The sequence below is a fragment of the Halichoerus grypus genome, chromosome 5, assembly GCF_964656455.1.
Source record: "Halichoerus grypus chromosome 5, mHalGry1.hap1.1, whole genome shotgun sequence".
Classification (NCBI taxonomy): Eukaryota; Metazoa; Chordata; class Mammalia; order Carnivora; family Phocidae; genus Halichoerus; species Halichoerus grypus.
Genome location: NC_135716.1, coordinates 178,300,275 through 178,314,779, shown reverse-complemented (window position 1 = coordinate 178,314,779; position 14,505 = coordinate 178,300,275). Strand labels below are relative to the sequence as shown.

General features: G+C 41.9%; 1 protein-coding gene across 1 annotated transcript in view; it reads left to right on the top strand.

Moving 5' to 3' along the window:
- Positions 1–14,505, top strand: part of VPS13D (vacuolar protein sorting 13 homolog D) — a 238,146-nt gene that overhangs the window by 146,445 nt on the left and 77,196 nt on the right. The window contains exons 63-64 of the mRNA XM_078071798.1: positions 4,558–4,692; positions 5,823–5,990. Of these exons, the coding sequence (XP_077927924.1) occupies positions 4,558–4,692; positions 5,823–5,990 (303 nt within the window). The remainder of the gene's footprint in view (positions 1–4,557; positions 4,693–5,822; positions 5,991–14,505) is intronic.

The following is a 14,505-nucleotide window of genomic DNA, read 5'->3' as shown; positions in this document are numbered from 1 at the left end:
TCGATAAGGTGAGCCCAACATTTACTCTGCTTTTATTCTTGAGATAATCCTAATCTGTAAGTGGTATGGAGGGAAAGTCAGAGAAGTCAAGCAGAAGGCAGCTGTCAAAGGCAGAGAGTCTGAGTAAGGCTTTTGGCAGTCTCATGGGGCTGGCATAGCAAACGTGAGCTACTAAGAGAGCTGGTAATCGAGGGAGGGGCTGATATCTTACAGAGAAAGGACAGGCAGAAAAGAGCCTCCAGTGGTCTGAGCTGCTGTATGTCTTGAGGCAGATGCCAATTTCTAGGTAACCTCATTTGAGAGAGGCCAAGCAGAAAGTGGCAGTCAAGAGGCAGGAAAACAAAGTAGACTTTTTAGCAATTTTCTAGTGCCAGGGAGATTAAAAGTGGAGGAATTGAATTGGTTGTCAGTTGAGATCACTGACACTACACCAGGCCTTATAAAGACTGAAATAGACCAAGAGTTACAAAGACTGAAATCCAGCCTTGAGAAAGCCCAAATCCTGATTGGATGAAGCCTCTTTAACTGCCTGCTAGAAACTAAAGACTCATCCAAAGTCTGTAAAAGTTTTCATAGAAAATGTTATATTCAGTCACAAATTACTGGGCCTACCAAGAGAGGGGACCAAGAATAAAAACAGACACTAGAAGCAGACCCACAGATAAACCAAATGTTGGCATTATCAAACACAGAATTTTAAAGAATAAATGTAAGTGTGTTCAAGAAGTTTACCAGAAAACTATAATCTATATTCTGAAGATAAATAAAGGAAAATTACAGACCAGAATTGTTTCATGAACATAGAAGAAAGAAATCTGAACAACATATTAACAAATCAAATACAGCAGTGTATAAGAAGGAAAAAATAACTAAATTGGGTTTATTCCAGGAATGTAAGTATCAGTATTTTCAGATAAATTATATAATTTACCACATCAACAAAATGAAAAGCAGAAAAAATATGGTTATCTCAATAGTTGCACAAAAGCTGTTGACAAAATTCAACATCTATTTATGGTTATCTCAATAGTTGCACAAAAGCTGTTGACAAAATTCAACATAAGAATCAAGCAAAAAAGAAAAAAGGGAACTGCCTTAATCTGATAAAATGTATCTATAAAAAAGCTACAACAAACATACTCAGTGGTGATATATTGAAAGCAGGGAAGGGGCCAGCCCATTATCACCACTTCAGTTCACTGTCATACTGGAGATCCTAGCCAGTGCAATAAAGCTAGAAAGATTACAGAAGAAATAAAAGAAAGAAAAGCTATAAGAACTGGACAGGAAAATGAAAACTGTTATTTGCAGAGAACATGAATATGTACCTAGAAAATCTAAAAGAATGTACAGATAAGTTACTATCTGAATGAATAAGTAAATTTACAAAGGTCACTGGACACAGTGTACAAAAATCAATTGTATTTCTACATTTCAGCAACAATTATAGAGAAAAGGAAAGTTTGGAGGATGTAATTTACAATAGTGTTAAGAAAGCATCAAATATAGTATCATTATCTATTGCTGTGTGACAAACCACTCCAGCACTTAGTGGTTCATTTATTTGTTCACAATTCTGTGGGTCAGCAATTTGGGCTGGAGTCTGTTGAATGCTTCTTCTGTTGGGCTCACCTGTGGTTATTGATCTGGCAATCAACTGAGACTGACTAGCTTATGATGACCTTACTCACATGTCAAGTATTAGGTGTTGACTGTCAAAAGAACCTCCTTCCACATGGTCTCTCAGCTTCTTCACATGGTGGAAGTGTCAAAAAGGGCAGGGCAGAAGCTCCAAGATCTCTTGAGGCCTAGGCTCAGCGGTCACAGTGTTACTTCCACTGCATTTTCTTGGTTGAAGCAAATATACAAGGTCAGTGCAGATGAAAGAGTCTCTACTAATGGTACAAGATGTAAAGAATATATGGCCATTTTTAATCTACTAAGATACCTAGGAATAAATCCAACAAAGGGTGTATATAAGACCCCTGCATGAAAAACAATGTAACATTATTAAGAGAAAAGAGAACTGAATAGATAAGGGGACATATCACATCAATACACTGAAAGATTTAATAATGTGAAGTTGTCATTTCTCCTCAAATTGATCTATAGATTCAATGCAATCTTGATGAAAATTCCAACAATTTTTTTGCGGCAGATTGACAAGCTGATTCAAAAATGTATTTGGAAATGAAAAATGCAAAGAATAACCAGGGTGATCCTGAAAAAAAAAAAAAAGAACAAAGTTGGAGAGCTTATACTATTAGATTTCAAGACTCATTACAAAACCATAGTAATTAAGACAGTGTGGTATTGGTAGAAGGCAGGACAAAATGAAACAGAGAAGGGAATCCAGAAACAGACACATAAATTCAGTTACTCAACTTATGACAAAGTTTACACTGTACTGAAGTAGGGGAGAGGGTGATCATTTCAGTGAACATTACTTAGTTAATTAGGTATCCATGTGGAAAAAAATGGATCTTGATTTCTGCTTCACACCATATAAAAAAATCAAGTGCAAGTAGATTATAGATTTAAATATGAAAAGTAAAACAATAAAAATTTTTTAGGTAAACACAGGGAGTATCTTTATGACCTTGATGTAGATAATAATTTTTTTTAAGATTTTATTTGTTTATTTGACAGAGAGGGAGAGCACAAGCAGGGGGAGCAGCAGGCAGGGGAAGAGGGAGAAGCAGGCTCCCTGCTGAGCAGAGAGCCCGATGCAGGGCTGGATCCCAAGACCCAAGCTGAAGGCAGACACTTAACCAACTGAGCCACCCAGGTGCCCTGATAATAATTTCTTAACCAGGAAACAGAAAGCTCGTTTCCTAAAGGAAAAGATCGATAAGTTAGATTTCATTAAAACAGAATGTCTGATCATCAAAAAATGCTATTTATAAAGTTAAAAGTCACGGAATGGGAAAAGATCATTGCAATTAATTGCAGTACATCTATTCACCAGAGGACTTGTATACAGGACGGATAACAAAAACGGGGATGCCTGGGTGGCTTGGTCGGTTAAGTGTCTGCCTTTGGCTCAAGTCAGGATCCTAGGGTTCTGGGATCAAGTCCTGCATCAGGCTCCTTGCTCAGTGGGGAGCCTGCTTCTCCCTCTGCCTGCCACTCTCCCTGCTTGTGCTCACTCTCTCTTTCTCTCTCTGACAAATAAATAAATAAAATCATTTATAAAAAAGAAAGAAAGAAAGAAAGAAAGAAATGCCTACAAAGCAATAAGTAAAAAACAGACAACCCACTACAAAAATGAGCAAAAGACTTGAGTAGGCACTTCACAAAAAGGGATATCCAAATGGCCAATATATGTGTGAAAAGGTGCTTGATCTCGTGCTTCACCAGGAAAATAGAAATTAAAACCACACTGAGATACCATTACACACCCATCAGAATGTTTGTCTTTTAAAAGACTGTCTAGTGGCGCCTGGGTGGCTCAGTTGGTTAAGCGACTGCCTTCGGCTCAGGTCATGATCCTGGAGTCCCAGGATCGAGTCCCGCATCAGGCTCCCTGCTCAGCAGGGAGTCTGCTTCTCCCTCTGACCCTCCTCCCTCTTATGCTCTCTCTCATTCTCTCTCTCTAATAAATAAAAATCTTTAAAAAAAAATAAAAAATAAAAGGCTGTCTATACTGAGTGTTGATGAGGATGTAGAACAACAGGAAATTCCATAGACTGCCGAAGGGATTGTAAACCAGTTCAGCTGCTGGGGATGACTGTTGGGCAGAACTGCGTGTACTAGGGTTGAACAGGTATATTCTTTGTGACACAGCAGCTCCACTCCCAGGTATATATTCAAGAAAAGGGCATACAAATGTGCCCCCAAAGACATGTCTGCGAATGTTCATAGCAGCGTTGTTCATAATAGCCAAAAGCTTGAAACAGCACAACTGTTTATCAACAACAGTGGCTTAATAAATTGTGTTTTATTCATATATTAGAATACTAACAATGAAACTTAAGCAACTGCAGCTATATGTAACCCCCAAAGTACATACTGATGGTTTCCTTTATATGACATTCAAAGCAGGAAAAACTAACGTATGGTGGTAGAAGTCAGGATAGTGGTTACCCTAGGGGAGGAGAGAGTAGTGATGGGGAGGCCCCAGCTGGGGTGGGGGGTGCTTCCAAGATGGGAATAATAATTTACTCTCAGGTCTCCCGGGTGGTATTACATGTTTGTTGTGTTCACTTTGGGGGGAAAAAATCATTGAACTGTACATTTGGTTAATACACCTTTCTATATGTGTGGTAACTTCAGTCAAAATAGTAAAGCACAACACACAAAACAGACCAGAAAGAATTATGCTGTGAAGCTAATAGTGTTTATTTCTATGTGATCTGTGTTACTTTGAGTGACATATATATATTTTTTTACGAATGTTTTACTTTTATAATTACAGGGAAAATCCTTATTTATAAATGTCAAAGCCTTGACACTGATTAGAAAGTTGATATGTAGCTTTCATGGAATCCAAAATTATAGTACCCTGGAAGGCCATCAAATGGCTAACGTATGCCATTTCCTTTCTTCCCTAACTAGGCCCTAAAAAGTACCTTGGGATTTCCACTGATTCGGTTTGAGGACGCTGTGATTAATCTGGATCCATTCACTCGGGTACATCCCTATGAGACCAAGGAGTTCATCATCAATGATATCCTCAAACATTTCCAGGAGGTGAGCTTTGGAGAAATCCTTAGTGGCTGGAACATAAGCAGAATGTTTGTTTTGGTTGTTTGGGAATTTTGGTTACTAAGGCATTACTATTGAGAACCCAGTTAAACATTTGCTGTGTTAGGGGTCATGTCACAGCCCATGAAGCCCATACACATCCTGAAAATCCTGAAACAGTGTATTTGATTTATGAGCTGTTAGTCTTGTCCCTCAGAGAACTAGTCTCAGGGGCTTCCACCAGATTAGTCACAACTCTTAAGGGTTTAGTTGATGCTTTAATGGTAACACAAAATACTGTGAGCTCTCTATTTACTGGGCATGGGCCTACTTTCAACAACCACATCAGTGTTCTTGGAGCCTATGAGATCCTGCCCTAGAGTTGAACTTCACAATTTTCTTAATCAAGTTGGACATTTTCCATTTTGTAATTATTATCCAGACTCTTCAATAAATAGATAGGTCAAGATCATATCAAATTTATTAACTGTCAAAGTTAAAATATATTATATTCCTGCTTCCTTTTCTTCCTCCTCCCTCCCATCTCCCTCCTTTCCTTCTTTGCTTCCTTCCTTGACTTTCTTAATTGGTGATATTTTCACTAAACTGTGAGGAGAGTCACATAGCAGATATCCCTAGAATCTGGAATCAGACAGTGGAGGGATGCAGAAAGTGGAGGGTTGCTTGGTAGGTCTGAACATGCCCTCTTTGTGCACCACCACCCCCGCCAGTTATGAGGGGAGCTCCCACTCTATTCTCTTCCTTCATTTTCCTTCTAGAACTCTCCTGCTGCTGCTGAGTTCCCTATTTGTAGGAACAATGGAGAGTGTGATATATATGCTAATAAATATTTGTAAACGGTCTTTCCTGTTTCAAAGCTCTTGTTTATTCTTTGGAATGGCTTTGAGGAGTATTTCTGAGTACCGAAAGTCATCTCTGGGGTACATGCATGGGGAGAGCTTGGGTGGAGCTCGTGGAAGGATAGGAGCTGGCAGTTGATGAGGATTAGGGGGTCATCGTGGGAGTTGATGAGAATGGAGGATGAGACAGATTTCTAACCTTTTTGCTCGGGACATTCTACCTGCAAGTATCATCAGGTGCTGGTTCTCATCTCCTCTGTCTGCCCCATTTCACAGGAACTCCTCAGCCAGGCAGCTCGGATCTTGGGATCCGTGGACTTTCTCGGCAATCCCATGGGGCTGTTGAATGATGTTTCTGAAGGGGTTACTGGACTGATAAAGTATGGAAATGTCGGGGGCCTCATCAGAAATGTCACACACGGTGTATCAAACTCTGCCGCCAAGGTAAGGAAAGAAAGGTGAAATCCATTGTCACTAACCTGAAGAGTCCTCCAAGTCCCCGTGATTCTGTCGTAGCTGTGAGGCTGTGAGGAGCCACACACCTGCCCTGCCTCCCCGCCCCTTTGACGACCTGGCGCCAGGTCCGCTGAGCCCCTTGTGGTATGTCATCTTCTTTGTGTCCACCACTGTCGCCTTTTCCCGGGCTTCGGTTGTCCCCTCCCTGGGTCACTGCGCTAGCCCCCCAACCCCCTGGACTCCACTGCAGCCTGCACAATGCCTCCAGAGTGAACTCACTTTTTAGAAACCTAGGATTTGATTGTGCTGTTCTCCTGCCTAAAATCTACCAGTTATTTCCCACAGCTTACAGGATAAAGTCCAAACTGAAAATGGGCTTCTAGAGCAGTGGAAGGAAGGACAGTGGTGTAATTCTCCTGGGTCCTGCTGTCTGGTTGGCTTTTTTGTTCATTGGCCTCTTGTTTAGTGGACATCTCGTTATTCCACAATTTGTTTTTTGGCAGGAGCTCACTGTATGTGTGAAGCTGGGAAAGGTGAAGGTAGCTGGAGGGGAGTTGCTGTTTGACAGCGTGCGGAAGGCCTCTGCTTCCCTCCCCTTCCTGTCAACTCCACGGACTTTCCTCCTAGAGACTGGCCTTCTCTAGAGGACTGGGTCCTCTCGGCTTCTTTCTGGTGGAGCCTGTGTGGCGGTGAAATCATAGGGGCACCTGTGCCGTGGGCCATGCGGGTGTAAAGCTGGCTCTAGCGTAGAGAGGCTTTACTGGTGCCACATAGGAGGCTGTCTTGAAGGGCAGGTGAGAACGTGGGTTGAGCAATACTTCTGTATTGCACAGCGATCCTGGTAACGGTGTGTGAAGGCTGGGGACTTATTTCTGTTTTCCAAACTCTTTTCTAGAGAGGATAGTTCTTTAGTCAGGTCAGTTTGCAGGACGGTAGTTATATTCAGCGGTGGACTGTTTGGCTTGTGGTTCAAAATAGGCAGCAAAGAGGCAGGAGAGACTCTCTAAATCATGGTCGGGAGACAGACTCGGCTTCAGAGTTGGAGTGAGCATGCACACTTCTGCCTTGAATCACTGCTCATGCAGACCCGGGACCTTCACCCCCGCGGCGACAAGACTCGTGACAGCGGTGGTGCAGATTGCCTAGTGTCCTTTCAGCTACTCAACTTGGTATAAACAGATGCACTTAAATGTTCAGTTGTAAAGGCCCAGCTGCGAGATTTTATTGAATTTGATGAAATTCTAACTAACATAGAGAAGCCTCTTTGGTTTTATAAATTGCTTTCTTTGTTATTGTATCCCTGGGCTTTGCTTTTTGAGGAAGAAATGCACTTATGGTTTATTGAGGGACCTTCCTCAACCTGGAATCGAAATGCACTGACCTCATAGGTTCACTGTAAAGATAAAAGGAGATAGCACGTTCCGAAAACTTTGAAAAATAGATGCTGGACAAGAGAAATGGGTCCTCACTCTGACTCTTACATTTGCATCAGTGTACAATGTTCAGACTTTAGCCACCAGGGAACCATCAGTACCCCCGAAACAAAAGCCACAATGTTCCAGTCTACGGAGGAGGAGGAGGGTGTCAGGCATGAAGCGTGGGAGAACCAAACTCCATCTGGGCCAGTTTGGCTGTTAGGAAACCTCTGTCGTTAGCCTTGATGAGAATGAAGAAGTTGGAAACTTGCCTGTGGCCTCTGCACAGGTGAGACCTTATCTGGGTTTCTCCAGAGTTTCTCTGTAACATCCTGGTGGAAAGGGTTGGCCCTTTCTTTATGCCCCCTCATTTATGGAAGTCTCTTGTGTTTCTTGGTTCTTCTGCTTCTCCTGGAAAATGGTTTTTAAAGCCTGAGGGTCCGCCCAAGAAGAGAACTGATGCAGAAAGAAAGGACAGAATGCTCCTTATCCCGAGCCTCACCCCCAAATCCATATGAAGGTCCGGGTGGCCCTGATCAGGCATTTTATTGGATATCAGGCTTTATATTGTCATTGGATTTGCATGGGGGACTGCCTTCCAGGGCCCAGGGCCTCTTGAATGGGAGCCCTGCTCCCCATGTGGTTGGGGTCCTTCTTCGTGTAATTCTCTTGCCTTTAGAAAGCTAATCAGTGTTGGCATCAGAGGCTGCTACTCAGAGGAATTGCTGTGTCAATTTGTTTGGATACCAGGAACCCTGGGTGTGTTATAAAAATTAGTCCATATATCTAAGATGAGAAAGCAAGGAAACTTAACATTACCATTTCTTGTTGGAAATGGTAGCTCCAGAAGCCAGGTCTGTCAACTAAATACCCACTCAGGTCATCTGTGATTCCGTATGTATGTAGTTTGGCTAAAGATTTCCATTTTCTTGAAGTTTTGTGGGTTGAAATCAGACCTTAAATGTTGCTTTGGGAGAATGTTTTGTTTGCTTGTGTGTGTCCATGAGAGGAGTTAGAAGGAAGTGCAGATGACCACAATAATGAACTGTTGGCCTGTGGGAAGTATTTCTCTAAAGAGCGCCTGAGTTCTCATGATTAAAGAAAGGGGTCAGAAGATAAAACTGCGCCTCCCCAAGCCCACCAGCCAGCCCCACTTGGCTGCAAAGACCAAAGGGCTTTAGCCTTGGTTCATTGTGCTTCGAGTGGAATGGAAAATCTCCATAAACTTCTTGAAAATAATTAGAAATATTGTATATCTGTGTATTCTTCTGGAGGAAGAATCTCAAGTTTTTATTGGCTTGTCAGAGAGGCTTATGGCTCCCCAGGATCATCCAGCACTATTGCAGACATAGGCTTGTTCATTGAGGGGGAGTGTAGGGCTGGCAGTTGGGGATACCTGGGTTCTAACCCTAGTCCTGCCTTTAAATAATCTTTTTATCTCTAGATCTTGAGGTGTTTTTTTTTTTTTTTTAACCTATGAAACGATGATGTTAATATCCCCACCCCCCCACCCCGGTCCCACTGACCGGAGGAGCAAAAGAGATGAGGTATGTGAAAACCTAGTGAGAAGTTAAAAGGGAATTCATTCTGTCACACAAGAAGGTAATAGATCTGCAGGTCTTACTTGTCTCTGGATAGATGTTGTGAATTATTCACAGCAAATTTTTTATTTCAGGTCCATCATATCCGCTTCTGGAAGTCTTCATTACAGTTTTAACTGTTATTTAATTTATTTAATATTAGCCTCAAGGAAATAGGACTAGGAAATAATCTGTGCACTTTGTCCCCTTTATTTCTCTAAGCCTTTTCTTCTCATCGTCCAACTCCCAGAAATCTTATGGATTCCAAATCTAAGGTGATACGACTTAGGGACTGGGCACCAAGCTGTGAGCATCTGTTCCGTGACTTCCTTGCCTGGATCTTGGCAAAGGACTCTAACCCTTCGAGTAGAACCTCAAAGATCTGATCCCCTTCCTAAGGCCATGACAAGATGATCGCTGCAAGAGTCCTTTCCAGGAATAGGATTTATTTAAGAAAAGCACAGCATTTCAAATTCCAGAAGCATGTTGGAGGAACAGGTTTCTTTCTGCGGCATGAACTGCAGAGAGCACACTTTGACCTAGTCAGGTATCACACGAATATCTGTAGACCTTCTCTTTCAAAGCCAGAGAATTGAGGAGAGGTGCATTGCCTACATTCCCTCTCTTCTGTGGAATCTAATTTCTTCTATCTGTGATTATTGTATAATACTCTCATATACTTAGAGGAAAATTCCATAATTATTCTAAAACAAAAGAAGTTTTTCTCGAACTGAGAGAATTTCAGTTGTCAACAATAGAACAAATGATTCTATTCTCTTTCCTGGCCCTGTAGAAGCTTAGCGTTTGCTCCGGCCAGCTGTTGTTCGGTCTTCCCTCAGGAAGCCAACAACTCTGTAATTTCTTCCAGCAAAGGGGAGGAGCACTTTTGATCGTCACTAATGGAACCCCTGCTCTGTTCTTTCTTGCTTTCCATCCCTCTCCTTGTGTCTTTATCAAGGCAATGTGGGATGCTTTTGATCATGGGTACCTTTTTGACCCCAGGCATCTTTTGACTTATGTTTATGAATGTAAATATTTTAATAACTTTTCTCTTTTTAACTGTATTTTCATCAAAATCATTAGATACTAGATGGGCGCCTGGGTGGCTCAGATGGTTAAGCGTCTGCCTTCGGCGCAGGTCATGATCTCAGGGTCCTGGGATCGAGTCCCGCATCGGGCTTCCTACTCCTTGGGAGCCTGCTTCTCCCTCTGCCTCTCTCTCTCTCTCTCTGTCTCTCATGAATAAATAAATAAAATCTTTAAAAAAAAAAAAATCATTAGATACTAGAATTCATGGTTCGGTACTCACTGCATGTTAGTTTTGCTGGCAATCTTTGCAGTTGTATGGTGGGCTCATTTCTTTCTCTTTTGCTGTATGGCAATTATTCCTACCCAGCCCAGACTTCCCAGCTCAGATCCTACAGATCTAAATTTTTGTCAAGGAGATGGGAGTTTTCTGTTGGTTTTGGTTAATACATTTTATTCTGTGCCATTTTCATCATTGTTTTATTGTTTTAAATCAGGTTGGTTTGTTATGAATTGGATAAAGACCTAATAGTTTTACATTATTTCTTGGTGCAAACAGCATTAGTGGGAAAAAGATGGAGGAACAAGGTTGAAACACCCTGCTTCACTATGGAACCCATACTAATTTATAAACATTTATTGACCACCTTCTATTTGTCAGGCCTTGTGATAGAACTCTTACAGATATGTATGTTAGTCACTGTTCTTCAAATCAGGACACTGAGTCTCAGAGAGTTTAATAATTTTCTCAAGGTCACATGACTAGAAATGACAGGGATGGATTTGGAACCAAGTCTAGCTAATTCTAAAGGCCTTGTGTTTTTTCCCTATCTAATTCTAAAGGCCTTGTGTTTTTCCCCTATATGTTTTTCCTTTGCATCTGTAAGGCTTTTTTCCAGGCACCATAGAGAGTATAAACAATTAGTTACTGCTAACTTCCCACCAGAAGCTTACTATCTGACATCATTTTGTTAGCTGGTAAGGAGACTGCCATCATATCATCTGTGTCACAGAGGAGGCCCTCAGGAAATGGTGGTGGTCATGGTCATTCTTGTGTTAGATTGGTCGGGACCATCACCATCCCTTTGTGGGTAGTAAGAACCTTGGAGATTGCAAACATGGTTTTACTCATGTGGTATCATTTGGTCATTAGAATAACCTGCTCAGTAGATAGGATGGACAGTATTAGCCCTGTTATATAAATGAAGACACTGAGGCCCAGAGAGGTAAGGTGACTTGCCCAGGGTCATTCAGGTAACTGTAGAGCCAGGAGATGCTCTTCTGCACTAGTACCTCAATTCTCACTTTTATTTTTTAAATTTTTATTAACATATAACGTATTATTTGTTTCAGGGGTACAGGTCTGTGATTCATCAGTCTTACACAACACCTAGCGCTCACCACAACATATACCCTCCCCAATGTCCATCACCCAGCCACCCCGTCCCCTTACCTCCCTCCCCTCCAGCAACCCTCAGTTTGTTTCCTGAGATTAAGAGTCTCTGTGGTTTGTCTCCCTCTCTGGTTTCATCTTGTTTCATTTTTTCCTCTCTTCCCCTATGATCCTCTGTTCTGTTTCTTAAATTCTGCAAATCAGTGAGATCATATGATAATTGTCTTTCTCTGATTGACTTATTTCGCTTAGCATAATACCCTCTAGTTCCATCCACGTCGTTGCAAATGGCAAGATTTCATTTTTTGATGGCTGCGTAATATTCCATTGTACATATAGACCACATCTTCTTTATCCATTCATCTGTCGATGGACATCTGGGCTCTTTCCATAGTTTGACTATTGTGGACATTGCTGCTATGAATCAATTCTCATTTTTAGTTACACTTTTGAGATATTGCTAATGGCTTGATTTGTTTAGACATGCCTCTCTATATTAAAAAAATAAAAACAACAACAACAACAAGAAAAAAACCAAAAAGCCCTGCCCAGTCTTAGAATGAACTTTGATAGCTTCTAGGAAAACCATCTGAAGATAAATATAAGCAAGTTACATGTGAGAGAGAGAGAGAGAGATGAGTCTGTTTGGATAGTTCAGTGGAAAACCTAGCTAGGACTTTAGGTAATATTTTGTTCCAGTTCTCTGGTCTCTAGTGTGTGGAGGAGCCACTTCCCTTCCAAGAGAACCCTCCACTGGCCCTTTGTGCCCAGGAGACCAGACCTGGGGCAGAGCGGTGACCCAGTGGACAGTGGCTTCCGTGTCCCTGCACGGAGACTCTCAGGCAGCCTCTGCCCTCAGCCTCCTGCTGTATGTACTGGGCCTTTGTTGAGGGCAGAGGGTCCATCTGCCTTATGTTTAAGAAACAGCATTTGCTTGTGTTTGTTTTGTGGGCAATGTGTTTATAAGGCTCAAACAAAACTGAGAGCACTGTTTATGCAAGGCAAAAGTTTTATCTTTGCACAGAAGAATGTACTGAGTGCCTGCCGGCATGGATTCTGAAGGGGAAAAGGCAATTTATGACTTGTATCTGTTTTTGTCATTATGTATGACTGCTTCATTTTATAGTTGAGCTGATTATCCTCATAATAGCTTTTCCATGTACCTATAAGCAAGTAATAGGTGAATGCCTTCTTATAAGTGTTGGGGTCTTAATGTATTTAAGTTGGCACAAAACTTTAAGTTAAATGAAATTCAATTCAGACAGCACTGTATCCCTTAGAGATGTAGTTTTCTGTTTTCACAAAGACTTTGATCTAAATAAGTCACCCAAGGGATTTCTTTTCCAGCCACGAGGACAAGTTGTTGTATATAGAAAAATGACTCAAATTCTTGGCAACAGTTTTTGTTTTATTTTCCTCTGATAATCTGGAATGCTAAAATGATTCCTTTAGTCTGGGCTCTTTTTGGTTAGAGGCAAATTTTAGATGCTGAATGACCGATCCGTGATCTATCCTAACTTGGTCAAATCTCAGATATCTGTGGGAACTGGAAGTGTGTTGGGTGGCATGAGAATCACATGAGTGACCACAATTCCCAGGTGTCCCCACTACCCTACCTAACAGCCTTGCTTACAAAGGAGCTCAGGGAATGGGGTCTAGCTGCCCCCTCTTTTCATCCTAAGCAATCAGTTCAATAGCCAGAAGTAGCAAGGAGACGATACTACCGTCAAAGCTCTGTTTTTGAAACAGAAAGATTAGAGAAGTTCACATTTGTCTTGATGCCCTAATAGTAGTTCAGTTAAGAATCAGGTCCTTAAGTTATCTTCTTAGACTGAAAATCTCATATTTCAGAGGAATCCACTCTGTCTTCCAAAACTGCAGTCTATGTGGTGGAAAAGTATGTTCAGTTGCTCGATTGAAAAGGCAGGAAATATTTGTGTCCCCCAAAGAATAGTGATTTTCTACCCCAGTGTAAACATGGTGAGTAAAAGAATAATATGCTCAAGCTTTCTTGGGTTGACTGGTTCCCCCCAGAGATGTGGTGGTGCATCCCTTGTCTGCATTTCAATATGATTCATACCAGGATTTGCCCTTTCTTGCAGAGGTGAGGACTATAACCCATGTTGATAAACACATGAAGGACAAATCAAATTCCGATTCTTGGCAGGAAAAGGTCAAAATACTTGCTCTGTTTAGAAGGTCTTTTCTGTTTTCCTTTACTTCTTTCTTCCTTATAATTGTCATCTCCAGAAGGCTCTCTCCATTTTAAAGGAAAGCTGACCCCAAGTGTTTTCTTAGGGGAAAGAGAGGACTCCTTGGTCAGTATCATCCTAAAAGATCAGAAGGGGACGTGGATAATACAGCCTGCATTTACTGAGCAGCTCCTGCATGTCGGGTGTGGGACTGTCTCGTTTAATTTTCACATGGACCCTGTAAGGAAGGAGGGGTTCTCTCTCTCTCATACAGATGAGAAAAGCAAGACCACAAATGGTCAGTGACCTTGATTAAAGCTTAATAATGAGTGAGTGTTGGGAGCCTGGATATTTTCCTCCCCACGGTGCAGCCTCACAGATAAAATCCTCTGCTCAACCCAGACCACATAGAAGCTAGAACACAAGCAGTTGGAAATGAAGTCATTTAAGAGTGAAGCTCAAACAGTTTTCCATTCATTCCCTGCTTCAGCTCCTGTGTGTTGGTGCTCGCAGTTTTCCAGCTGCGATCCCTAGGCTTTCGGAATTAGTCTTCACTATCCAGGGATCCCTAACCTTGAGTGAGAGGCCTGAAATGGGAGAAAAGGACTGAAAGAGTTTTCTTTATCTAAACAGAAAATGTGTGGACTCAAAGGCATTTGAGTAAGCTGACTGTATTTTCTCATACCCCGAAGTGCTTGACCCCAAATTGATTGAGATGTGCGCCATGGAGGATGTGTGGCACTTGGGCCTTTGCTGCTGTCCTGGCCGGGAAGCAGGCCAGAGTTTTGGGCTGCCTCCCCTGAGCCCCTGTAGCGGTCTTCCCCTAAACGTGTTGTGAAATTGTCGTTTCCACCTCCCGAACCTTGCTGCTTTCGGCATTTCTAAGCCACTAGGATG